Source organism: Cydia splendana, chromosome 19, assembly GCF_910591565.1.
Source record: "Cydia splendana chromosome 19, ilCydSple1.2, whole genome shotgun sequence".
In the NCBI taxonomy this organism is placed as follows: domain Eukaryota; kingdom Metazoa; phylum Arthropoda; class Insecta; order Lepidoptera; family Tortricidae; genus Cydia; species Cydia splendana.
In genome coordinates, this window is record NC_085978.1 from 4506560 (window position 1) to 4533337 (window position 26778).

The following is a 26778-nucleotide window of genomic DNA, read 5'->3' on the forward strand; positions in this document are numbered from 1 at the left end:
ATCTAATAGATATCTTACGCTATATAACGTAAAAGTGACATTGGTTGCCCGAATTGCGCTGCAAAAGAGAACTAGTTGATATCTAAGCTATAACGTATCTAGAATGGATCTAGTACGTGTCGTCTCTTGTGAATATCTTGAAGTTCGAATACGGCAGTAAATCATTTACATGTTGCGTGTCAATTATCTTTTCTAGATGTTATCTTTGAAGAGCATTGGTAAAGATTTCCTTTCCTTAACAAGGGATGACGTTTATCGATCAATTGAATGAAGTTTAGAAGGTCTATGGCATCAGCGGTGGCGTGGCGGTTAACGGCGCGGCCACAACTTTGCGCGACCGGCGACGGCAGCGGCGGCAACGATAGGTGAGAACGAGTCCGATCGCTGTGTCTCGCCCCATCCTATGGTTGCCGCCGCCGCCGTCGCCAGTCGCGTAATGTCGTGGCCGAGCCGCAAGAGTCCCCGTCAAGCGGTTACGCTCTCATTTTAAAACGACCAACGTTAGATTGCTCTGAAACTTTGTACTTACAATAGGATAAGGTATATCTAGGTCTGCAATTAGTTTATGTAGCTTGAGATACTATAGTTAAAAAAATACAGGCTATTTAAGTTTTTCATAAAAAAACTTGTTTTTGCTCTATTTCGTTTAGAAGGTCTATGGCATTAGCGGTGGCCGTTAAGGGTCGGTTGCACTAAACCGTCTGTCACCGTAAAAGCGTTCGCTAAATTTTATTTAATGGGAAGTTTCATAGAACTCTGCTGCGTGACGTTGAACAGTCTGTTAAAACTATGGTTAGTGCAACTGGCCCTAAGAGTCCCCGGCAAGCTCGGTTACGCTCTCATTTTAACTACAAACGTAGAAATATTATTTTAACTAAAATCGGTGCAACGTCAATAAACGGACTCTTACAACATAAGTAGCTTCAACTTTTAATTTGTACCACGCTGATTTTATGCACTCAATAAAAGCTATAATAGTCACCAATTTATCTATTTTCACCTAGTGTTTTCGTAACGTCTGGTGTGCAATATGCATTTCAAAGGGAACACGGTTAACGGCGACGGGAGCGATGGAGGCTATTATCTCAAAGGGAACACGGTTAACGGCGACGGGAGCGATGGTGGCTATCATCTCAGAGGGAACACGGTTAACGGCGACGGGAGCGATGGTGGCTATCATCTCAGAGGGAACACGGTTAACGGCGACGGGAGCGATGGTGGCTATCATCTCAGAGGGAACACGGTTAACGGCGACGGGAGCGATGGTGGCTATCATCTCAGAGGGAACACGGTTAACGGCGACGGGAGCGATGGTGGCTATCATCTTGGACACTTCTTTATGGACTACATGAACAAGTTTCCTGAAGATTGTGTGTGGCAGGTCAGTTCACTTCTTACCAATCGTCTCATTAAGGTAAACTGTTAGCCTAAAGGATGACTCTCGCTAGACCGGGCCGTTCGTCCGTCCGTCTGTCTGTATGTCACAATATTTATCTCGGGAACGCGTGGAGGTATCGAGTTGAAATTAAAATCATATGCTCAGATCTACAGTCCCTGAAATCTGTAAAAAAAATCAAACTTCTAAGTTGACGTAAAAAAAAATACTGTCGTTTATGCCGCCAAAAACGATTTCGATATATTTCGACACTTTCAAGGGAATCAAAATTTAGAGGGTACTTCCTGTTGACCTAGAATTATGAAATTTGGTAATATATCAATCGTCTTATACTACAAATACCTACAGGGAAAAATCTCAAAACTATAAATGTGTAAAATAAACAACGGGTTGCACTCCGGGAGTGCCGGCAGAAGTGAAAACTCAATGACATTGTAACAGTCTTTCGATCAGGTCACGTCTCCGTCTTAAGTCTTACGAATCTTACGGTCACGTGACCTGTCGTGAGTTTAACATTTTTTCCCTATCACAAAAAGTGCACAGTGCCGCTAAAGAAGTTTTCACTTCAAAAATTGTACGGAATCCCCGGTGAGCGAGTCTGACTCGCAATTGGCTGTTTTGTTTAAATTAAAACTTCTCTAATCTAAACACCTTAGATCGATGCAGCAACAGGGGAATCCGAGACGAAGTCGTCAGTAAAGTCCCGTTCCATACGGCTCGCTATAAGTCTCCGGAACGCGGGGCTGCGACCAGGCGACGTGGCCGTGGTCTCCGGCCGGAACCATCTGGACGTTCACATTCCTTTCTATGCTGCTTATATGAATGGGCTGCCCTTGGCTGGAATCGATCCCATTTATAAATATGGTAAGTACTTTCAGTGGCGGATTTGCAGTCTTTGCCGCCCTAGATCCCAGGCCCTGTAGCCGCCCCTATCTCAGCGCCCTTCATATTGACTACATTTTAAGTTATTTCTTGTTATCATCAACAATTTTTTTGTCACAATTTGCCGCCTCTAATATCTTGCCGCCCTACGCCCGGGCCTCTGGGTCTTAAGCCTCCTCCACACTCGTGCGCGAATCGCGGCGCGAAGCCGCGAACGCGAGTGTGGAGTCGATTTTCGCAGACAGCGAAATCGACTCCACACTCGCGTTTGCGGCTTCGCCCGCGATTCACGCACATAGTCTGGAGGGGGCTTTAGGGCAAATCCGCCACTGTACTTACCGTTTTACAAAATTCCCGACCTACATTGAAAATCGAAAAATCGTATTATCCAAACAGCTACAATACGATTTTTTAATACCTAATATCTCTCTCTATCTATCTCTCTGCTTTGCCTAAAGGTTGACTGGTAGAGAATGCCTCATGGCATTAAGTCCGCCTTTTGTACTGTAAGGTTCTCTTTTGTGCAATAAAGGTTAAATAAATTACGTTACGTTAATTAGGTATTACCTATATAAAATACAAATTTAGAAACAGTCATGTCAACACGAAATGTTTAGGTATAGGTAACGAAAATGTCAATGTTGAAAATTTTATAATTAGTACATTACGATACAAGTGCGAATTACCTTTTCGCACGTGTATTGTACAACGTTTTACAGTACATATGGCCCTTTAAATTTTCGACATAGGCACGCGTATTGTCCTAATTATCTCACTAGGGCTACTAAATGTTATTGCATGTTTAATTTCCAATTTCGTTTTTATTTTACAGATGAAATTAAATTTCATTTCGAGACGACCAAACCGAAAATTGTATTCTGTGAGGCGGATAACTTCGGCGATATGAAGAGAGCTGTGGCAGACCTCGGCCTGGATACGAAATTAGTGACATTTGGGGATGGAGAGCACTCGTTAGCAAAGTTCTTAAAAATGTATGATGATCACACGCCCGAACACGCGTTCAAGTAAGATACCTATATTATATTACAATATAAATCATTTATTTACATACAATATAGTCAATATATATACAGTGGTACTACTAAACGAAATTAATAACTAGCTTAAATCTAAAATAGGCCCCTGAGGCATTGTACCAACGATGCTCGCGGCATTTCCTTGCTGTATCGCAATGCTGATACGTTGTGCAAGGTAGCCGCCAGCTCTTCGGTCACCAGACTTACGTCAACCAGACGCTTCGCGATTTCTGCGAACAACTTATGCGCGCTGGGACCCCATGGACCTAGAGTTTCAACTCCAAATGGTACAAAATGGTACTCTCTACCGAGGCTCTCATATTTGTTACGTTTTAGAATTTCGGCGATTTCCGCCGCCCCGCCCGCTTTTACAGTAGTCCGTTGGAGGTGGGACGGTGCCAGTGTGTCTACGCAGGTAGCATCCCACACCAGCATCCGTCCCAAGCTCCAAGGAACTAAGGACACCCATCGGGCCTCTTGCCATCATCTCTCATTACAATATTAAAATACGTGTAAAGGTTAAATATCACTACATCTTATAAAACAAAGTCTCCCCCCGCATCTGTCTGTTTGTATGTTTGCAATAAATAAAGTCAAAAACGACTGAACCGATTTTTATGCAGCTTTCAGCAATCAATTGAGTGATTATCTTGAGGAAGGTTTAGGTGTATAATTTGTTAAAATTTTGTGTAACCCGTGCGAAGCCGGGGCGGGTCGCTAGTTTACCATAATAAGTAACTTATAATGCTGCCTTATATTCCTTGGTTGGTTTTAATACGTTTGAAACGATCACTTCCTTCTAACGGCCGGCCATTCGGCCTAATCGGCATCTAGCCTAATCGGCAGTGACCCTGCCTACGAAGCAGGAGGTCCCGGGTTCAAGTCCTAGTAATGGCATTTATTTGTCTGTTCATCACAGATAATAAGATTGTTCCTGAGTTATGGATGTTTTCTACGTAAGACAGTATTTATCTATGTACATCTATTATACGATAATTAATAATATTGTCGTCTAGTACCCACAACACAAACCTTATTTAGCTTAGTGTGGGGCTAGGTCGATGTGTGTAAGACTGTCCCATAATAAGTATTTTATAATATCTTTTTATGTTTTAGAGTGGCGACCTTCGATACAAACAAGGTGTTTGCGTGGCTCGTGAGCACGAGCGGCACCACGGGGCTGCCCAAGGTCGCAGCCTTTCACCACCCCACCATCATCAAGATACTTCAACTATACGTGCTACTCAAAGAAAAGTGAGTCACAAACCCCCTTATTCATAAAACTTTACGGGCCTGATTTAGTTAAATTATGTTTTATCCCTCTCTTACAAATACATAACTCAAAATGACAGATAAATACAAACGATTCATATTAGCCAATTCTGGCCAGTAACGCGTTTATGAATAAGTAACGCCATCGCCATAAGTGTATATCGATACGTATTAATTTGACGACCGGTCTGTCCTAGTTGGTATAGTGACTTTGCCAAGCTTTAAAGCCCTAAATAGTTTGATGGACTTCAACATTAGGTCGTGTAACTTAGTACCTATGGCTCTATTCTCTTTCTTTCTACTTACATAAACCAGGAAAACATCTTTATACCTTTGGCACCCTTTGGACAAAAAAAAAAACTTTATTATTGTCTCACGCGGCAGTGTCTTTGAATTGTACTAATCTCTCCGATTCTTCCCAAAGTCTTCGGGCCAAATTAACATCTTGCGCTTGTTTGCTGGGTGACACTTCTGCACAGTCTTTGAAATATCGTCCACTAGTAGTTACCAGCTCCGGCGCCACGGCAAGGTAGATCGTCGTCTGCGCTCCTTCCCACGGACTCTTCCAAAACGCCTTCAGGTAAAATAGGAAGTTTGATGCCAGCCAGTTATCACTTCCGAACCCCGTTGCGACAATTCCAGGATGTAGACTGTTAACTGTAACACCCGTTCCTTTTAACCACCGTTCTAATTCTACTGTCGTTAATATGTTGCACAGCTTTGAAATGCAGTAGACTTTCAGTTCATTGTAAGTCTCTACGGTTTCCTTTTCTCCATTGAGATTATCGAAGTCGATAACGCCTCCAACGTGTGCGAGAGAAGATACGTTTATAATGCGACTGGGAGCTGAAGTTTTTAATAGCGGAAGCAGTAAATTGGTCAGTAGAAAAGGTCCAAAGTGATTGTTCTGCATTTTAAGGAGCAATCCGTCTTCACTGTATTGGAAATCGGCTGCGTAGCAGCCCGCGTTGTTTACGAGAACGTCGAGGCGTTTTTCGGTTTTGATGATGGCGTCTGCGAAGTGTCTGACTGAGTTTAAGGAGGCGAGGTCGAGGTGTCGGTAGTGTATGTTTGGGTTGTCAGTAGCAGCGACAATCCGGTCCCTGGCGGCAACGCCACGCGCCTCGCTCCTGCACGCCAGAATCACCTTCGCGCCCCTCTCCGCCAAATCCTTTGCAGTCTCGTATCCGATGCCAGCATTTCCTCCAGTCACAATAATCGTTTTTCCAACCAAATGTCTGCTGTTCTTGCATATTCCGCAACTTAATCTACAGTACACCCATATAACAAATATGATAAGCACTATCGTTATTAAAAACATTGTATTGTGTTTGAAAACTGATTAGCAAGACATGTGTGGCGCAATGGAACCGGAATTAAATGGCTTGTTGTCATTTCCCCCTCCCAACCACTTTATATCTATTATTAATTACGAACTCGCCGACATAGGCTTTTAGTCTGATGAGAATACTAATTAAGTACAAGTACCTGTGTGGGACCTCCATTTTAACCGACTTGAAAGAGGAAGGCTTCAATTGATTGGTAATATCTTTTTATTTATGTACTTATCTATATAAGATAAGAGACAATAAAGAGTTTTTCTTTTGATTACATGATTATACTTCACAGTTGTTCCCATTTTGATAAGGTGAGGATCATGGATACTCGGAGAAAGCAAAGGAACTCTTATACCTACTGGATGAGATCCAATGTAGCGGATGAAACAACGCGCCAAAAGTATCTACTACCCTCGAATACTTTTCCAAATAGGTAGAGATACATCTCGACAGTTCGCGTTCAAAAGCATCTGCAACAGTTTAAATTGTACTACGAGTATATATAGATAATTAGATATACTTACTTTGTTAAGCTATCACTATCAGTGAATGGAAGATACTTTTGACGCAGTCTGATACGCTACTTCTGATGCTGACTGTACTAATGCCTTGTCTGAAAAGTTGTTTTTATCTTCTAGAGAAGTTCAACCAGCTCTGAACTTGTCGAGCGTGCAGTGGATATCCTCGTACCTGGCGTCGCTGGCCATGATCACCGCCAACCACATCAAGGTGCAGTCCTCGGCGCCCCACACCATCGAGCACGCTATTGAAATCATTAACAAATATCGGGTAAGACTTTTGTTAAAATGCGCGTCCACGTCGTTAATTAAAATAAAATAGGTACCAAAGTAAAAAAATACCAACTGCCATAATATGTGTTTGTGTCATTATGAATTGAAAATAAACTTATTGTCCGTAAGTTATTGAACAGCGTTTAGTAGAAACTACCTGATGTTAAGCTGCAAAAATAATCAAACCTCCAAATTACATACAATACATACATACATACATATTAGGTACATACCTACTTAGGTAATAAGTAGGTACCTACTTACTTATTTTAGCAGTATAATTATTATCGCGCGCAGCTTATAAACATGTTTAAACTTATTCCCATCTGTACCTGGTGGGGACAAATGGATATACAAGTTACAATTCTCCGTTTCGTATGTAAAAATACTAAGTTCCTATATTTTCAGCCAGCCAAAAGCACAGGGAGCCCGCTATTATTCACAGGCATCGCCCGGCACCCGAAACCCTGTGACATGACCTGCTTCAAGACCATTGTCCTCACTGGCTCCTCTATCAACACAGAGATATTGCAACTACTCAGAGTAAGTCATCTCTTGAAATTTCATACATCATATAAATAGAACAAGGGTGTCGCTAGCCGATGGACAAGTTCATATTGTCGAAGGTATCCCATAGAAAATGGACCAGCCAAAATGTATGAAACAGACAAATTTTTTTTCACGATTTCGGGGTGGGTCCCATAGTTTAAGTTGCTCAGTGTATAATCATTAATCCCACAACCTTCCTGGCAACGGGAATGCAGTTATTTTTTAGCCAACCTGTATATATGCGATATTTAATCTCCCTGCCGACCCTGCCTGAATTTTGCTTGTCAAATATTTGGTTTTGATTTGCAGTATTTTTCAAATATTTTCAGTCGAAAATGCGGCCCAAAGCGGAGATATGGAACCTGTTCGCACAAACGGAGTGTGTGGGACCTATTTTCCTGCCTTGCCCAAACGGTCCCGCTGGAAATGTGGGGAAAGAAATTGACCTAGTGCATGTTCAGGTATATTTTATTAAAATTTACAGGTAATTAGCTTAGGTACTTAATAATTTCAATAATTTATTGAACGATAAAAACTAAGTGTATTGTAGGATAATGTAAACATTTTCATATTTTATCATAATGATTATTATCAATGAAATGGTTGATAAAGTGTTTTAGAGTAGACCTATCTTAGAGTTTGCGATTATATTGCTGATATACCTATCTAGTGTGAAATTTTAAAACGTAATAAATATAAGAGCCTCGGCAGAGAGTACCATTTTGTACTTTTTGGAGTTGAAACTCTAGGTCCATGGGGTCCCAGCGCACACTAGGGGTTCGCAGAAATCGCGAAGCGTCTGGTTGACGCAACTGGTGACCGAAGAGCTGGCGGCTACCTCGCACAACGCATCAGCATTGCGATGCAGCGAGGAAATGCCGCCAGTATCCTTGGTACAATGCCTCAGGGGCCTATTTTAGATTTAAGCTAGTTATTAATTTCGTTTAGTAGTAGTACCACTGTATATATCTTGTATGTAAATAAATGATTTTTATATAAAATAAAACAAATAAATATTAATTAGGTATACACAATAGGTATCTCACACATACCGATCTAGTCCCACAGTAAGCTCAATAAGGTTTGTGTTGTAGGAACTAGACGACTATAGAATAAGTAATATGTAGATTTACATAAATACTTATAGGTACTATAAGTAGAAGACATCCACAACATAGGAACAAATATTTGTGATAAACACACAAATAAATGCCTACCAGCGGGCTCAGCACGGTTCCATTTTTATCGACTATCACTATGCGCGTCCCTTTCGCACTTACATACTTGTTAGAACGTGACAGGCATGGTGACAAGGGATAAAAACGCGACCGTGCTAAGCCGCCAGGATTCAAACCCAGCAGGGTCACCACATAATCATAATTACCTATTAACTATTGTAACCGGCTAGCTAGAGCGGTAAATGAAAACTAGGTTCTTTATAGTAAATAATATAATATGAAAATATGTACAATAAAATAAACTAATTTCTGTCAGTACTTGAATCTAAACCAATAAAATATCGTCACTGGCCTTAACGTTCTTGAATCCCATTCTTTGTCGAACCGTACGATCAACTTAGGCCGCGGGTGCGGGAATCAGCTTTGGCAACGCAGGCTCAGCGAGGTCCGTGGGTAAAGAAAAGCTTCAGCAGCAAACGTCCAAATAATAAGCAGCAACAGTAATAAGTAGCTCTTCAATTTAAAGGTAGAAGGAAGGGCTGGAACAATCGTACGTTCTTAGACTTGTAGTCGAAACCTAACCCAAGCCTTATTCCGTTACGAGAACCAGTGACGTACATTTCGTACAAATAAGACTTGGATTAGGTTTAATTTCAACATAAACCTAAACTTAGTGCTATATATACAATTATACAAACTTTACCTGCATTAGTGGCAGCCCTAATATTAAACTTTATCACTAATTATAACCATACAGTCGCATTAAAATAATAATTACAGAATTGTGCTATATCCGACAACATTTCCAAAGGAAAAATTTACGAAGAAAAAACAAAAGACGGCGAAACCCTTAGTTTTTTATTTCCAACCGGCCAGTGCGCGCGGTGGCTGTACATGTAAGTTTGCCATGTTACACTATGACTAGATTCTTATAACCTATCATGCAATATGCAAAAATAATACAGTCATGATCTTTAAATACTACATTATACTATAAAATATGTGGCATATAATCTAAAAATTCTTTCAGGGAGTAAAAAGCATTTTGTACCAAAAAGACCAACAAATATTTCTTAAATAAAGGCATTTCGGATTCTCTTATTAATTTAGGTAGCTTATTATACAATTTGGGTGCCATGCCATAAACACTTTTTGCACGCAAGGCTGTTTTTGATTGCTGATATGAAATTTTATGTCCTTGCCGCGCACTATTATTAGCAGGAAATTGATTAATATTTAATTTAACATACATAGCAATTTCAAAAATATACAAACATGGCACAGTTAATATTTTCAAATTTATAAAATATGGCTTGCATGAGTCAGGTATCTTTAGCCCACAAGCAGAACGCAGACACTTCTTTTGAGCCAGAAACACCAATTCTCGATCAGTTGAGTTACCCCAGAACATGATACCATAACGCAATGTAGCTGTTACATATGCGTGATAGGCAGTAAGTACCTCAGTCCGACTTACAACTTTATTTAAATTATACAATGCATATGAAAAACTATTTAACTTCTTACATATAATGTCAATCTGGGTTTTCCACGTCAGTTTGTTATCTAAATTTAATCCTAAAAATTTCGTATTATCAGTTTCCTCAATTATATAATTATTATATGTCACAGTTATATTATTAATCATGTTATTCGTTCTTTGGTAAAAACTCACACATGCACTTTTTGGTGGCACATGCACTGACTCACTACTGACTAGGCTAGGAGGTCGTTAAAGTGTAGAATTATTTATAAATCTTATAATATCCTCGCCCAACGGATCGGCATAGCCATCCAAAGGGGGAACGCAGCCAGCCTTATGGGAACCCTAACTTTGTCAACCCACAGGGATCGGACCTGAGTAAATCGGATCTAGCCTAATATCCCTTCAAGTGGCGCCAGCGAAAACGCGAAATATCTTTCGTATAGGTATACTTAGGTACTTCCTATTAAAACGTAATGATAAAACCGGAGTCAACATTTTCATTTGCAGTTGGTGGATACAAAAACTGGGGAAGTCATTGCGGAGCCTAACAAGATTGGGGAGCTTTGGTCTAAGGGCCCGAGGTTCGCTGTAAGTACTTACTTATTATCAACGAATAAAAATTGTACTTACATACAAACTTGTAATATAGGTAAACTGAAATAAAACAACAACTTTGGGATCTAATCAAATTATTTTATTAAATATTTTGATTTGTGTTTTTTGAGTATCCGGCCTTCACCACTGGAGGGCTTCGTCACTTTTTCTTTAATATATGACATCTACATATTTCAGTTTATGAAATAAAACTAATTAAAATATTTTCTGTAAATAATTTAATCTTATCTGTTCTAATACGTACTTCTTATCTAATAACTTGTAATATACTTACTTATTATTATTTGGTAAGTTACTAATTCCACTGCGCTCGGTTCAGTGCTCTGGCAAAGTTAAATTCGTTTTAAAGAGTATAAAGAAGACCATTTAATTTCAACTCGTGTCGTGTAGGAATACTACAATAACCCGGAAGCAACTGCACTGGCGATCACACCTGACGGCTGGTATAAGACCGGAGACCTACTATACAGAGATGAAGATGGCTACTACTTCTACGTGGATCGTATGTCTAGTGGCTTCAAAGTTAGACGTTACTTTGTAAGTAGGTATTATCGTCAACCTATTAACCAGCAACGTAATATCCGATATAGACGAATATACCCCTGACGGCTGGTACAAGACCGGAGACCTGCTGTACAGAGACGAATATGGTTACCACTTCTACGTCGATCGTATGTCTAGAGGCTTCAAAGTTAGACGTTACTTTGTAAGTATTATCGTCAACCTATTAACCAGCCCCCTACCCCTGACGGCTGGTACAAGACCGTAAGTATTATAAATTCCTCAACCTATTAATAGGCCAATCAAATTAGAATTCTGTCGAAGAATTAATTCCCAGCATGCTGGAAATCGTTTTATTACTTTTATTTGGTCCTATACTTATGCGTGTAATCCAAATTCACGCAATTTCAGGAGCATACCTACATCCCGCCTGATGGTAAATGATCACCGGTAACATTCCATTTCTGACCGCATTTCTGCACTACTAGTACGAACGAGTCGGTGTTATTGTCAATTTCCATACTAAAATGAATGGTAGTGCTGCTGTTGTTGGAAATTAACTGTCACCTATAGGCGGGTGCCTCTGCCTGCAATTCCAGGGGCGTTACGTGCGCGTTGCGGACCCTATAATAATGCCCGTACCTATTTACAAAAACATACACAACACCGAGTAGATAGTGAGGTAAGCATGCATCTCAAATTATCATATTCTTCAGGTGATGCCCATGGAGGTGGAAACAGTGATCAAAACGCACCCCGACGTGGTGGAGGCGTGCGTGGTCGGCGTCCCGCACCCCGAGGAAGGCAACCGCGCCGTCGCCGTCGTGCAGCGCCGACTCGGCGCCGCCGTCTCCGAGCAAAACATCAAGGACCTCGTTGCCAGTTAGTAACTAGTAGTACGCCCCGAACTGAGAACTCGCAGTTAACCAAAAATTATTATAGAGCGATTGACTTTGTTGCACCTACTTAGGTATCGTATAGTGCGACATAAAATAGTAGAAAATAAATGAGAGCACCACTTTCTACGTAACTGTCACATTTTGGACGTAAAATGCTTACACATGGTAACAATTTAGTATGGACATTTTTGAGTTCCCTTTTATTCAATTTCTACTATTTCATGTCGCACTATAGCCTGCAATGGATCAAAAATCGCCTGGATTTATTGCAAGGTCTGTGGAGCCCTTGACTGATAGATTTAATCAAAGAGTAGCAGTATGTATAATATATAGGACAAAGAGAGCCCTCTCGTGGAACTTTGCATCCATTTTGAAGTGCCATTCTGTAATTCTTAGCCAGAAATATCAACGTCAATATCAGGGGGGGGGGGGGGGGGAGAGGCGTAAATAGCGTCTAAGTATGTTGCGAACGTAAAAAACTTTGACTTTGAAGAAAGGCTTCAGGATATTTATTAATACACGAAAACAGATTAGATACTTTTAACTTGACTGTTGACGTAAATAAATTACCTATCATACACGGCTGGAATAACACACAATTGACCACGAAACACAATTACACGCAGCAGGTTGTGAATCTACCCGCCATAATTTTTCTAAATGTTTTGGTAATAAAGTTCTCAGCAACTGTGATGGCCTTAGAGCAGTGTTTTTCAAACTTTATGGTGTCACGGCCCTTTATGATCACTAAATTTTTTTCGCGACCCCCCAAACCCCGTTTCTACGTTTTTCTATCTATGTAAAATGAGTCTGCAGACTGCACATGTGCGGAAAGAGAAGAGTCGTGAAATGTATGGGATCCCATACATTCTACGGCTCTTCTCTTTCCGCACAGACTCTAACAAATTTGGAACCACAGACCAGTGTTTGAAACGCTCCTTTCTATCATACACTCAGTTAGGCCCTGGTCTCCTATAAACGCCATCGGCCGCTTACAGCGTCTGCGTCACGATGCTTACTATAGAGATGTACTGTTGTGGTCTGTTTTAGACGTCGACGTCAGCGTCTTTTTTGTTCAAAAACGTTGACGCTGACGCCAGACGCCGCGTACAGCATAAAATAGGAGACCAGGGCCTTACATATGCGTTTTAGGACGCACTCTACATAATATATTTATTTTTATAGGATGGTATTTTTTTTATCACGGGAGCAAAAATCCGTATATAAACGACAGACATATTATTAAGTAAATTAAGATAAAGTTCCTTCAGTTAAAGTTAAGTTAATTCCCAGCAAGCTGGAAATCTTTTTAATACCTACCTTCATTTGGTCCTAAATGTGAATAATCTGAGTTTGCTCCATCCCAGGACGTGTGGATAAATTTTAGAAGCCTTGGGAGATACATTTTACCTTGGATTGACAAAACCACTCAATGTAGAAGGAACCCACCGTCAAAATTAATGTCACTACCAGCAAGGTTGTTGTAGATCAGACACTGGTAAAAAAAATCGGATTATAACACGATTTTACCAAAAAAGAACAAATTCAAAGTGGCGGCCATTTTTTATAATGTTTGATTACTAATTCATATTAAGGTACTTTTCGGATCCTCAGATAACAATTTTTAGCATGATTAGAGCAAATTATCTGTCGGACGTACCGTTTTTGAACTACAAGCAAAAAACTGAAAAAGAGCAAACATTTTTCCACAATTCCTGGAATAGAGCAAACTCGAATTACAATAATTTAGAACCAAATGAAGGTATTAAGATGATTTTCAGCTTGCTGGGAATTAATCTCTGCAAAATAATCTAATTTGACTGGCCTAACAGATCATAACTTATTTAACTGTTTAATAAATACAGTTAACCTATCTAATAATGATTTGTTTTATTGATGTGTACCTACGTTAACGACCATAAAATTTTAAAGGTTTGGATTATTTGTAAGTTAAATAAAATGAAAACTGCTTTCCATAAGTTTCTTTCCGAGCTTCGCGACCCCCTTGGACAAGTGCCGCGACCCACAGTTTGAAAAACACTGCCTTAGAGGATATAACCAAACGGAGACGCCATGTCTGTGATATTCAGTACAAAAGTCTGCCGATTTTAGCGGGGGAGGGGCACGTCAAATGTATGCGTAACGTCAAAATAGCCATGTCAGATAAACGTCAGTCCATACAATGTGCTTGACCATTGGCCGCCTATTTTCGACAGAGGGGAACGCCCGTTAATGGCTACTCCGTTTGGTTATATCCTCTAAGCCTTAGAGGATATAACCAAACGGAGTAGCCATTACCTTAGAGTCTAAGGTGATGGCGTATGAAAACTTTGTTTCTTTTAACATTGTAAAACTGAAAGTATTTTTATTTATCTGAATTATGTCGTAGTACAGACAATAAATGGGGTGTTTTAATAACAAAACTTCCGTGAGTGACCCGTATTAATATATTTAATAAATGGGGTGTTATAATATTTTGAGTTTTATTTGACAAAGTTGTTTTTTGTGACAATCGCCTCCATGATGGCAACGATGTCCATAAATAATCTGTTCTAACAGATGTTTTTTTGTTTGATCCATGCCTTAGATACAAGACTTTTAAGACGTTCTGACGAATTAAGTTAAGCCATATTAAAAAAAAGTTTAGCGTTAAGTAATATAGATGTCGCTATTTTTTCGAATAAAGTGCTTTATATATTATACGACTGTCCCTCCCCTAGATTTAAGTCATCATAGAAATCATAGAGATTAAAACAAACTGTATCTGTGCTAAGCCGAAATATTTCCTGTCAAATGTCAAATACCTAAATTATGTTTATATTATTTTATTTTTATCTCGCTAATTATTTCAAAAAGGTAAATTTAAAAACGATATTATAAAAGTGCAAACCGAGCACTTTCATTTGATACTAAATTCGACCATGTTTTTTGCAAATAAAATGACCAGAATAGCTAGGGCTCTCACAAACAGCTTTTTGGCCTTCTAAGCTCTTCTACCTCAATAATCCCTTAATCGAGCCTGCTCATAATTTAATCACTAAAATATAATGCCCTCAACTACACGTTTACCCAATTTCATTTAAATTAGAACAAATTTACTTAAGTTCTTGAGTATCAAACTATCTTCTGACAGTTCAGCTTAAAAACATCGAAATGCCGGGACGTGCCGCTAGCCAGCCGCGTGATCCAAGTCGAATGTAAGAACTTCGCTTCGCTTCGCTTCGCTTCGCTCGCTCGTTCGATTAAGTTACTGATAAGCACACTTGCAAACATACCTTTAAACATCTCACTCTGTCCACATGATAATCGGAAAATTCCATGCAAATTAGACAAAATTATATGAAAATTCAAATTATACGCATTTCTTGAAAATATAGGAATACTTATATTAAAATTATACGCAATTCTGTAGCAACCACGCCAAGTGGACGGAAACAGGCACTGGACGGTAAACTGACGCATTGACCCTATCTTTATTTTTCTTTTCCAGCTAATCTCTCCGTCAACAAACATCTACACGGTGGAGTAATTTTCGTGGACAGCTTCCCTAGAACAGTCTCCGGCAAAATAATCCGACCAAAAGTTCGTGACATGGTCATACGAGTTCAAAGTGAATTTATCTGTGATGTTCCACGTGTCCCGAACCACCAAATGAAAAACTAAATATAAGAGCCTCGGTAGAGAGTACCATTTTGTACCATTTGGTGTTGAAACTCTAGGTCCATGGGGTCCCAGCGCGCATAAGTTGTTCGCAGAAATCGCGAAGCGTCTGGTTGACGTAACTGGTGACCGAAGAGCTGGCGGCTACCTCGCACAACGTATCAGCATTGCGACACAGCGAGGAAATGCCGCCAGCATCCTTGGTACAATGCCTCAAGGGCCTATTTTAGATTTAAGCTAGTTATTAATTTCGTTTAGTAGTACCACTGTATATATTTTGTATGTGAATAAATGTTTTAATTATTTAATAAAAGTTTTAAAATTATGGACTAATGGAAATAAAAATTACATCTTAATTTATATCTTAATGTTTGTAAGTAAATCTTTTTATAAACAAAAGGCATTTTAAAAGAAAATAAATCACAATATTTAAACGGAAAAGCTTATCGATTTAATATTATGTTATCGCTAGGCTAACGTAGGTGTAGTGTAGGTAGGTACGTATATCTTTTTTAAGTAGATGCTGAGCTTGATTAATGAATAGTGTTAGAGAATGTTTGAGAAGAATGAATGTGTTAATTAGTACATGCTAACTGTGTTTATGATGTTATGGTCACACTATAGTGTGAGCTGTTGTAAATGTAATTCAAATAAATAAATAAATGCCTGTTCAGCCGGCACTAATGTCATAAATTAAATGTCTTTTACTGGGACTGACTCTACCCCAAAGGCAAATATCGTGGTCTCCAAACCAATAGATCACCGCTTTTCCCTATTCTGCGCCTCTTCACCTACTTAAATAAAATCTCTTAGTTCGATAAAAATATCTTCCGACAGATCTCTAATATTGTTTCCCAATTCGTTAGTCATAATTAATCTGTTTGGTTCAGAAACACTTAACTTTTCAGAATTGCCATAAAACAAACCTAACCTAACCTATCTACAGGATAACCTTACGAAAATCCTGAAAAGATAACGGTTTCAGTTTTAGGACTAATGATAATATTATGACAAACAATATATTATGACTTACAACTTCATGTCAAACAAAGAGATTCCAGTCACAGTTGCATGCCAAAAAAAACCAACAATGAACATATTAAGCTCAACTCGTAGTGACGTCAGAGCGACCAATTTCTAACAAATAAACAAGTTAACCAACTAGTTTAACAGGCTCATACCATGACGTAAATCACATGAGGAGGAACGTGAGGAGTAAGCAAAGTAAGCATAAGGCACCTCGGCACATTGCAGGCCAATTATAGAAGGGCAATGGGATCACTAACTGCCGTATAAAGTATAATGTCAAACAGTCAACGAAGATAATGTAGAGTTATAATCAACGTTGAGGTTGATATTACGAGTAGTAGTTAGATGTCCTCTAAGTTAAAGTCAGCCGGCTTTTTAATATTATGCATTAAAATAGAATAATTTCGGTGTGTACAAACAAGCCCGACATTCGAGAGCCATCAGTCTATTATTGACCTTTGCCGCGAAGCGTTCGCTGTTCCCAGTATGGCCGCTATAATATTTTTATTTCTATTGATGTTCACGTTCAGCTCCAGTCAATCTGGCTATATACAGAGTTCGGAGCTAGTGCATCCGCGTGCGGCCCGCGCCGTTCCGAATGCAACTGCCGTTGCAAGTGCTCGCACATATACGGCTCCAAACCGAGCCACAGGCTTTGTCGATTTCGTGAATTTGTTCACCGATGTGCCGATTTCTATAGCGCGGTCCATCAGCAGCGGAGGTAGCGGTATCAACGGCCTCCCAGTCTCCTTCAATGACAACAATCTCGGAGCTTTGGGTGAAAATTTTGTCTCCGATTTCAAGTTCGGCTTGCGAAATAACGAAGATTGCGACCTCCGGTGTGATCAGCTCATTGCTAAATATGGATTTCCTGTGGAGACTCACGAAGTTGTAACTGAGGATGGGTATATCTTGAAGATGTTCAGAATACCTAGCGACGGCCCGCCTGTTTTAGTACAGCATGGCCTGAGTGGCAGCGCAGACGATTACGTAGTGGCTGGCTCGGAAAGCGGAATAGCGTATTTACTAGCAAGGGATGGATATGATGTGTGGTTAGCTAACTCACGTGGCTGCAAACATTCCCGCCGGCATATCACAATGAAACCTTCCCGTGGTAAATTTTGGGATTTCTCGTGGCATGAAGTAGGTTACTACGACCTTCCGGCTATGATCGACTACGCTCTGAATGTTACCGGTCGCGACAAGCTGAAATATATTGGGCACTCTCAAGGAACAACAGCTTTCTTCGTGTTGGGATCAGAGCGGCCAGAATACATGGATAAAATAGCCTTGGCAGTGGCGATGTCGCCAGCCGCTTTTAATTCTCACATGAGATCTCCGTTCATACGGCTGTTAGCGCCTACATCTGGATTGTTGTATGCGGCGTCAAGAGCTTTCGGTATTCACGAGTTGGGGCCGGATAACAACTTGGTGAGGCTCGCGCGGTGGCTGGCGTGCGGCACGGGGCCGCTGGCCGAGTTCTTCTGTTCCAACATTATTTTCCTCGTAGCGGGGTTCAACATCGAGCAGCTGAACGTCACGAACCTTCCTGTAATATTCAGTCACATGCCTTCGGGAGCTGCAGCGAAACAGTTAGTTCATTACGCGCAAGAAATCATTTCGAAAAAGTTTAGGCAGTTCGATTACGGGGCGGAAGAGAACATGAAGCGATATGGGAGCAGAGAACCTCCTGAGTACGACCTGGGGAAAGTGACGGCGCCAGTGTCGTTGGTGTACAGCGACGCCGACTGGCTGGTGGACCCGCGCGACGTGGCCAAGACGGAGAGGCTGTTGCCAAACGTCGTCGACTCGTACAAGGTGCCTAGTAAAAACTTTAATCATATGGATTTTATTATAGCGAAGGATGTGAAAAATTTAATTTATAAGAAGCTGAGTAAAATATTGTCTCGTTATTAAGATTCGGTAGGTAGCGGGTTCTTTTTCAAAATATGGTGGCTAGGTAGTTAAAATATTCGACTGTAAGTAGGTAAATTATTCAAGAACATTATAATTCCATTCAGGGATAAGTTCGCCTTTGTTGTATTTAATTGACTCTGTAACTGTGTTTCTCGTGTTTTTATTTCTATGTACAATTAAGTAAATACATACATACATAATTTGTTACAACAAAGTGCATTCGTGTTAATTAATTGCTTTTGAGTTTAATTATATTTTTAGACAATGTTACGTCGGTAAAACTTTAATTTAAATAAACCAGAATTGTATTTACTCAAAAGTCTAATTCATATATAAGAATGTCATAGACTGCATAATGATAATGATGATGATGATGGTACCTACTCCTGACCGATACTTACATGGTCGTATTTTAAAATCAGCATTAATACAAAGCTTTAACAATTGTATTACGTCTTAAAAAATAATAGTTTTAATAAAATTAAACAATTTTTAAAACGAATCAATGTGTAAGTATCTATTTTAATTTGATGTTTATGTTTCAACGTGTCCTGTTATAAATAGGTATTAACTCGATGACCATGAACAAGTCCGTGATGGCGAGATTATAAAAGTACCTCGGTATACAAAACCGGAAAATACAGTCAAACTCATTTATTAATTTATATAATAAGTGTTATAAAATGAATATAAAACTAAAATTAGCTACAATTAAGATAACAAAAAAATTCAAAATACCTATCAAGCTTTTGCGCCCTTGGTAGGGTGCCCATCACGCAGGCGGCGTTCCCGCGCTGGATTGCTATGGCCAATCTTTGCGCGAGAAAGCTGTCTGAGCGAGGGCCACCCACAGGGCACAGCCTGCCTTAGGCGTTTTCTGAGCGCCTTGTGGAGCCCCCGAGCCCTCCTACCCCACAGACCTTAGTGTCTCGACGAAAATACATGTTACTTCATAAAATATATGTAGGTATTGTATGTAAATAAAAATATTCTTGTTTTTTCTTTATTGCTTTATTGATACTTACAAACTTTTTTTTTTTTTTTTTTTTTAATTATATTTTCATTTTATATTAAGAAACAGATACAAAATATATAAATCATAGATCTAGCCCTAAATTAGCCTGTGGCATTGTTCCCAGGACGCCGGCCGCGTTCCCCCTCTGCACAGTGAGGCTGAGTTTTTGAGCAAGAAAAGGGGCAGCTCGTAGGTCGCCAGACACCCAGACTAGTTTGGTAGAAATTTCTTTTACTAGTTTTTTGGTGTCTGACGACCAGGGACCGAGAGTTTCAATTGCAAGTGCCGCAAATACATAATTCGGTTTCAAGAATGCGTATTTGCGACACTTGGTAATTTGGGCGTCGTCTGCTGCCGTCCCCGGCCTCCTGGCAGAGCCCAGGACGTGGGATGGGGCCAGCGTATCAACACATGTTACATCCCACGCCAGGGGCCGTCCCAGGAACCAGGGTACGAGCGAGCAGCCGTCGGGCCTTTTGCCATCCGCCGCAGATAAACCGACTGGCTCCAGGGTTGCTGGTATGGAGGCGGTACCGAGTGCTCTGCGGATTATGTCGTTTAGAGCCGTGTGTCTATAAAATCGGCCGGCGCTTGATTGGCAGTGGAGTCCGTGGTGCCCATAAGCGTCAACATGGTTTCCACAGCGGGAGCAAGCGTGTGGCTCGCAGGCTTTCAAACCTAGCCTGAGGCATACGGCTACGCGCAGTGACGCCGGGTCTAAAAGGGAACCAATGTTCCGCGAAGGCAGGGCGCGTAGCCAATGCCCTGACTCGGGTTCCGATACTGCCAGCAGTCTAGCACGGTCGCGGGGATTCGAGTTATTGTCCAAAAGGGATTTGTGGGTTGTTTTTATTTTTATCAGGTCCCAGGCTGCTTGGCTGGCTTTTTCGGTAGGTGGGCTCTCGCCGGGATTTCCAGCACTCCAAGTTGACTCTGCATCTGCCAAGCTCGCCACTACCACACCCGTGGGATTGGTGACATTAAGAATGCCACGGATGAGATGAGCGACGCTGTGGACAGACGAGAGAAAAGCGGGGAGAGCCAGATCGCCGGTAGAGCGGATACCCAGGCCACCATAATTAATAGGCAAAGTAGCCTGGGACCAGCTTTGAGGGCTGAAAGAGACATTTAGAATTTTACAAACCGAATTTTTTAATATATTGTCAATGGATGACGTGAGATTCGAGAATTTCCAAACGGGGCTGCAACGTAAAACGTATAAGAATTTTGGAGAAAATAAACACAGTCGTAAGATGTAAATAGCCATATGGGCGTTAATTTTGTATAATAAATCTGAACAGTTGTGAAAGTTATCTAATTTTGAATTTATTGCTAAAGGGATGGCGTCTTCGAAAATAGGGGCACCGAGTAATACGAGGGAATCTCGTGTAACAAAGGTGAAATTGGGGGCGACAGAGTTGAGACTTAGAGTCAAAGCAGCCCGGGCACTAGCTGAAAGCTTGTCTGAGATAAAAACCTCACACTTGTTGAAGTTAAGTGTGAGGCCAATCTCAGCGAACTGCCTTGAGATTATATTTAGGTCGTTTAATACAGAAGAAGCCGTCCCTGCAAGTGTCCCGTCATCCAAATACCATACATTTAGTTTTGATTTTAGCTGAGTGATGATTGGGTGAATTGCGAGGCTAAAGATGACGGGCCCGAGCGGATCTCCCTGCTGGCACCCGACACATGAGGCAATTTCTTTTTCCCCAAACATTAATTTAGACGGATTACCGTAGCATTGTTTTAGGTATTCAAAAATTTCCGGAATTTCCTTTTGAATTTCGTCTAAAAGAGTGCTTCGGTCGATAGAATTAAATGCGTTTCTAACATCAACTTTTACCATAATTTCGAAATTTGAGTTTTCCAGGAATGTTCGTGTGGCGTGCACTGCGGCCTCACAACCGCCTCTGACGCCAAAACCAAGTTGTTTGGGCTTGAATTTGTCTGTAAGGCGGTCGTGAAACTCGCGGCAACACAATTTGGAGGCTAGTCGCCGTAGTGTGCTTCCCACCGCTATCGGACGAATGCCACCGTCTTTTTTTTTTAAGGCTATCAGGTTAGCTCCGTATAAAATGGGAGTGATGTCGCTACAGATTTTACCTGAAAGCATTAAATTTAGTAACGCGGTCAGCTCTTTGAGGAGGGTTTCTCCGGCATCTCCCATTAGCGGGCTAGTCAGGTCCTTGAGGTGCTGCGGGGTTATGCCGTCAAGGCCACCGGCCGAACCATTGGGAAAAGAGCTGATCGCATGTAAAGTTGCACGTTCCGTAACTTGCAGTGGTTGCGGAGAGATTTGAGGCTGCACGGGAAGTTGTACTGGTGTAGTTGAAATCGGATGCTTTTCTTTAAGAGAGGAGAACACTTCGTCGGAACGTGCGGCCAAGGTGTCACTAGAAAATAGAAGTTTTGTGGCGCCTCTTATGTTACCGTCAGAAACCTTATTTTCTATTGTCTTAATTTTATAGTTTATGTGAGTATTGCAAATATTTAAGATTGAAGATTGTGCGGGATCTACGGGAAAGTCAGGGTGGAGTATATTTTCTTTGATAATAGCTGATAAAGTGCGATTGGATTGGTCTTTAGGGATATGAATATTTTTGTAAGTAAATGTAAGTAAGGCTTCCCATGCGGGTACATTATTATTAGACACAACCTTGGCCACGCATTCCGAGAGGCTCCGCGCTACAGCAACCCTAGCGCCTTTAGGTATACGTTTAGCTATTTTAGTTTGAGCTTTTAGTACTGCTAGCCGAGAACATAAATCTGCAGAGGGAGCCGCAGTGTTGGGAACAGTGGCCCCAGAACTGTCGACATGAGAGGAGTCGGTCGGGGGTAGGTCTATCCGAGGAACATGTTTCTTGGATAGATGGATCTTGAGTCCGTGGGCACCCTTGTAGGGTTTTTGGTCTTGACATATAGGGCATTCCGTGAGCTGGGTGGAGGCAGAATACATTACCACAAGACGATAAACATCACAAAATTATAAGCACGTAAGTAGAAAATATAAGTAAATGACATTTTGACACCGATATGTCGGCTGAATTAATATTATCCTTTGTTTATAGGTATCAGTCACTGAGATGTCACTTTTCAGGAATAATTTTCTGGCGAACCGATTTGGTGTTATTACTTGTAGCAGAAAGACACCAAAAACATGGCAAGACTTCTTTCACTCGCTGTTTTTCCGGTGCAGATGGTATTTACAACAGTACAATTCGTAATAAATTTGAATTCATAATATTATATTTTGCTTGTACCTACAGTTGACAGGACGTTTTTTTTTTTTTTTTTTTTTTTTTTTTTTTTTTTTTTTTTTTTTTTTTTTACTTACAAACTACTTAATAATGAAACGGTGGGTAATTAATGGGAATAACTTTTTTTAATATAGGAGGCTAACGATCAGACGAATCGCCTAATGGTAAGCAATCACCGTCGCCCATGGACACCCGCAGCACCAGATGGGTAGCAAGACTAGCAAGTGCGTTGCCGGCATTTAAGATAGAAGTATATACTTACGCTTTTGTTAAAACTATTACCGCATAATATGGCGAATATGATATTCAACTCGATTGACAGCTATTAAAGTTCAATTAAAACAAATATTTTTAGGGTTCCGTACCTCAAAAGGGAAAAAACGGAACCCTTATAGTGGCTTAATAGGATCACTCGTGCGTCTGTCTGTCTGTCCGTCTGTCACAGCCTATTTTCTTGGAAACTACTGGACCAATTAAGTTGAAATTTGGTACACATATGTAAATTAGTGACCCAAAGACGGACATGTAACGTAAACAAATTAATTTTAAAAATGGAGGTTTTGGGGGGTAAATGAGAAAGTTAAAAAATAAAGTTATTCAAACTATATCGTGTTATATAACAAATAAAAGAGCTCATCTTGGGAATTTCAAATATATTTTTTTTATAATTTTAAAATGCATCTTTAGAAGTTATTTAAGAAAATAGCCAAAAAATGACCATTCCCTCCCCCCCCCCCCCCCTTTATCTCCGAAACTACTAGGTCTAAAATTTTGAAAAAAATACACAAAATTGTTCTTTACCTATAGATGACAGGAAAACCTATTAGAAATGTGCAGTCAAGCGTGAGTCGGACTTAATGTACGGAACCCTTGGTACGCGAGTCCGACTCGCACTTGGCCGGTTTTTTTATTACATGCATTAAGGGGTTAAAACTCAGAAGATTTTGCTGTGTTGGAGAAGAAATCTATATATACATATAATAAAGCTGAAGACGGTCGAAAGTCTGTACATGGAAGATATTTGAAAAAAAGTTGGCTGGGGATACTTAGAATCGATAACAGAACACGTTCCAAAAGTTTTTAGATTTTTTGTCTGTTTGTCTGTTAATCTGTTTATCTGTTTGTCTGTTTATTTGAACGCGCATCACGTGAAAACGGCTGAACGGATTTTGATGAAAACTTTACTAATCTATCGAGAAAATCCCCGGCCAGGTTATAGGCTATAAAAATTCAACCCCTAAAAGGAGGGGTAGCCACAACACTCGATTGACTTAAGTTTGCTCCTGAATCTTATGGCGCTAATTAGGAAGGAGGGGCAAACTTTTTTCAAATATGTGCTACCACTATTGAGTACCCTGGTAAACTAACAGATGGCGCTGAATTTAATATGTTGTGACATGAATAAGCCACCGAGGAAAGATTTTGCCAAATTAACTCTAAGTTAAGAAGACACGGATATCAAAAAAATAATTGAATAATTATGTTGATTTAATAAATTAATAATACATATATCGAAAAATGTTCGCGCTCGCTTCGCTCGCGTTTTCAATAACTTTCTAAGATATGGCGACTGCAGCAGCATTACTCTGTTACAACGTTACTGCTGTAGCACTGTCAATTTTCATGACAAAATGATGTGACTGATTTCCATACTAAAAGTAAAAATGTACAACTCTGTCTATCAAATTGCGTTTTTATATCGAAAAATTTTCGCGCTCGCTTCGCTCGCGTTTTCAATAACTTTCTAAGATATGGCGACTGCAGCAGCATTACTCTGTTGCAACGTTACTGCTGCAGCACTGTCAATTTTTCTGACAAAATGATGTGACTGATTTCCATACTAAAAGTAAAAATGTACAACTCTGTCTATCAAATTGCGTTTTTATATCGAAAAATTTTCGCGCTCGCTTCGCTCGCGTTTTCAATAACTTTCTAAGATATGGCGACTGCAGCAGCATTACTCTGTTGCAACGTTACTGCTGCAGCACTGTCAATTTTCGTGTTAAAATGATGTGACTGATTTCCATATTAAAAGTAAAAATGTACAACTGTCTATCAAATTGCGTTTTTATATCGAAAAATTTTCGCGCTCGCTTCGCTCGCGTTTTCAATAACTTTCTAAGATATGGCGACTGCAGCAGCATTACTCTGTTGCAACGTTGCTGCTGCAGCACTGTCAATTTTCGTGATAAAATGATGTGACTGATTTCCATACTAAAAGTAAAAATGTACAACTGTCTATCAAATTGCCTATTTATATCGAAAAAATTTCGCGCTCGCTTCGCTCGCGTTTTCAATCTACTTCTAAGCTATGGCGACTGCAGCAGCATTACTCTGTTACAACGTTACTGCTGTAGCACTGTCAATTTTCATGACAAAATGATGTGACTGATTTCCATACTAAAAGTAAAAATGTACAACTCTGTCTATCAAATTGCGTTTTTATATCGAAAAATTTTCGCGCTCGTTTCGCTCGCGTTTTCAATAACTTTCTAATATATGGCGACTGCAGCAGCATTACTCTGTTGCAACGTTACCGCTGTAGCACTGTCAATTTTTGTGACAAAATGATGTGACTGATTTCCATACTAAAAGTAAAAATGTACAACTCTGTCTATCAAATTGCGTTTTTATATCGAAAAATTTTGGCGCTCGCTTCGCTCGCGTTTTCAATAACTTTCTAAGATATGGCGACTGCAGCAGCATTACTCTGTTGCAACGTTGCTGCTGCAGCACTGTCAATTTTCGTGATAAAATGATGTGACTGATTTCCATACTAAAAGTAAAAATGTACAACTGTTTATAAAATTGCGTTTTTATATCGAAAAATTTTCGCGCTCGCTTCGCTCGCGTTTTCAATTACATTCTAAGATATGATAAAGGTGGCATTCGGGTGGCGACTGCATCAGCATTAGGTACTCTGTTGCAACGTTACTGTCGCGGCACTGTCAATTGTCGTGATAAAATGATGTGATTAATTTCCATTCTCAGCTGTAATGCGGCAATGATCGTCACTCAATTAACCAAAAAAATTCAATGTAAATCTTGATGACCCTAGGGAGAGGGGGCACCATGGTCTAGAAATGCTTAGGGCATCAAAATATCTTAATCCAGCAGTGGTCGTTTGCGGAGTCAAACGATTTGGGACTCGCATTTTATACGCATTACCATGCATTCCCGAAAAACATCGAATCATTCCCGAAAGTCTCGCAACGCATTGAGGTTACAAGGGGCACGTGATCTTCCTCAGGAGTCTGAAAAAGACCACGGTGAGTGGCGGTCTAGCCAGGCAGGCCGCTTAGCTTTCGCTCGCGCGCGTATACCTTAAGGGGCCCAATGATTAACAGTCCGCCGGACGGTATCGGCCTGTCAGTTAGAACAAAATTTTGACAGTTCCGAACAACTGACAGGCTGATACCGTCCGGCGGACTGTTAATCAGTGGGCCCCTTTACGGCTTAGGTACTGTATCGTCCGATATACACCTACTACTCTGTCGTTTAAGTCATGTGTAAAATTTGAATAAAAAACTATTGACTTTGGAGTGTAGTTTTATTTAGTGGTACCTAATTGTAAAATATTTTATCTGGACTACAGTCCTCTAGCATATCCATCTGTCAACTTTACTTCAAGTTCCGCCTCCAGGGGAGAGGGAGAGAAATTAGGATTAGAAATTAGCCGCTTACTGACACAGACCGAATTCCACGCGGGCGGAGCCGCGGGCACAGCTAGTTTTGAATAAATGTACCTACTTATAGGTATTTTTCATATAGGTATTCATAATATTAATACTAGAAATAAACATAAGCTCGCAGTGACTCGGCTACATAAAATAAAAAAATCATTCATGGGTAATTGTGTAAGATTTTATAATAAACTTCCAAACCATATTACTGAATTATCTATAAATAAATTTAAGAATTATGTAAAGCGTAAACTCATTTCTAAACCTTATTATA

At 40.2% G+C, this 26778-nt stretch overlaps 3 protein-coding genes across 3 annotated transcripts; 2 read left to right on the forward strand and 1 right to left on the reverse strand.

Moving 5' to 3' along the window:
* Window positions 1-1022: 1022 nt before the first annotated feature.
* On the forward strand, window positions 1023-15607 carry LOC134799949 (luciferin 4-monooxygenase-like). Its single transcript, XM_063772379.1, has 11 exons — window positions 1023-1381; window positions 2053-2260; window positions 3111-3303; window positions 4432-4569; window positions 6563-6713; window positions 7124-7258; window positions 7594-7725; window positions 10436-10516; window positions 10934-11080; window positions 11761-11926; window positions 15434-15607. The coding sequence occupies exons 1-11, from the start codon at window positions 1031-1033 to the stop codon at window positions 15604-15606; spliced, it is 1875 nt and encodes a 624-aa protein (XP_063628449.1). The 5' UTR covers window positions 1023-1030; the 3' UTR covers window position 15607.
* LOC134800314 (retinol dehydrogenase 13-like) lies at window positions 4958-5908 on the reverse strand. Its single transcript, XM_063772814.1, has one exon. It carries the CDS (start codon window positions 5906-5908, stop codon window positions 4961-4963), a length of 948 nt encoding a protein of 315 aa, XP_063628884.1. The 3' UTR covers window positions 4958-4960.
* A 1429-nt stretch (window positions 15608-17036) lies between the features above and the next one.
* Window positions 17037-18615, forward strand: LOC134799950 (lipase 3-like). Its single transcript, XM_063772380.1, has one exon. The coding sequence runs from the start codon at window positions 17119-17121 to the stop codon at window positions 18547-18549; it is 1431 nt and encodes a 476-aa protein (XP_063628450.1). The 5' UTR covers window positions 17037-17118; the 3' UTR covers window positions 18550-18615.
* The last annotated feature ends 8163 nt before the right edge of the window (window positions 18616-26778 follow it).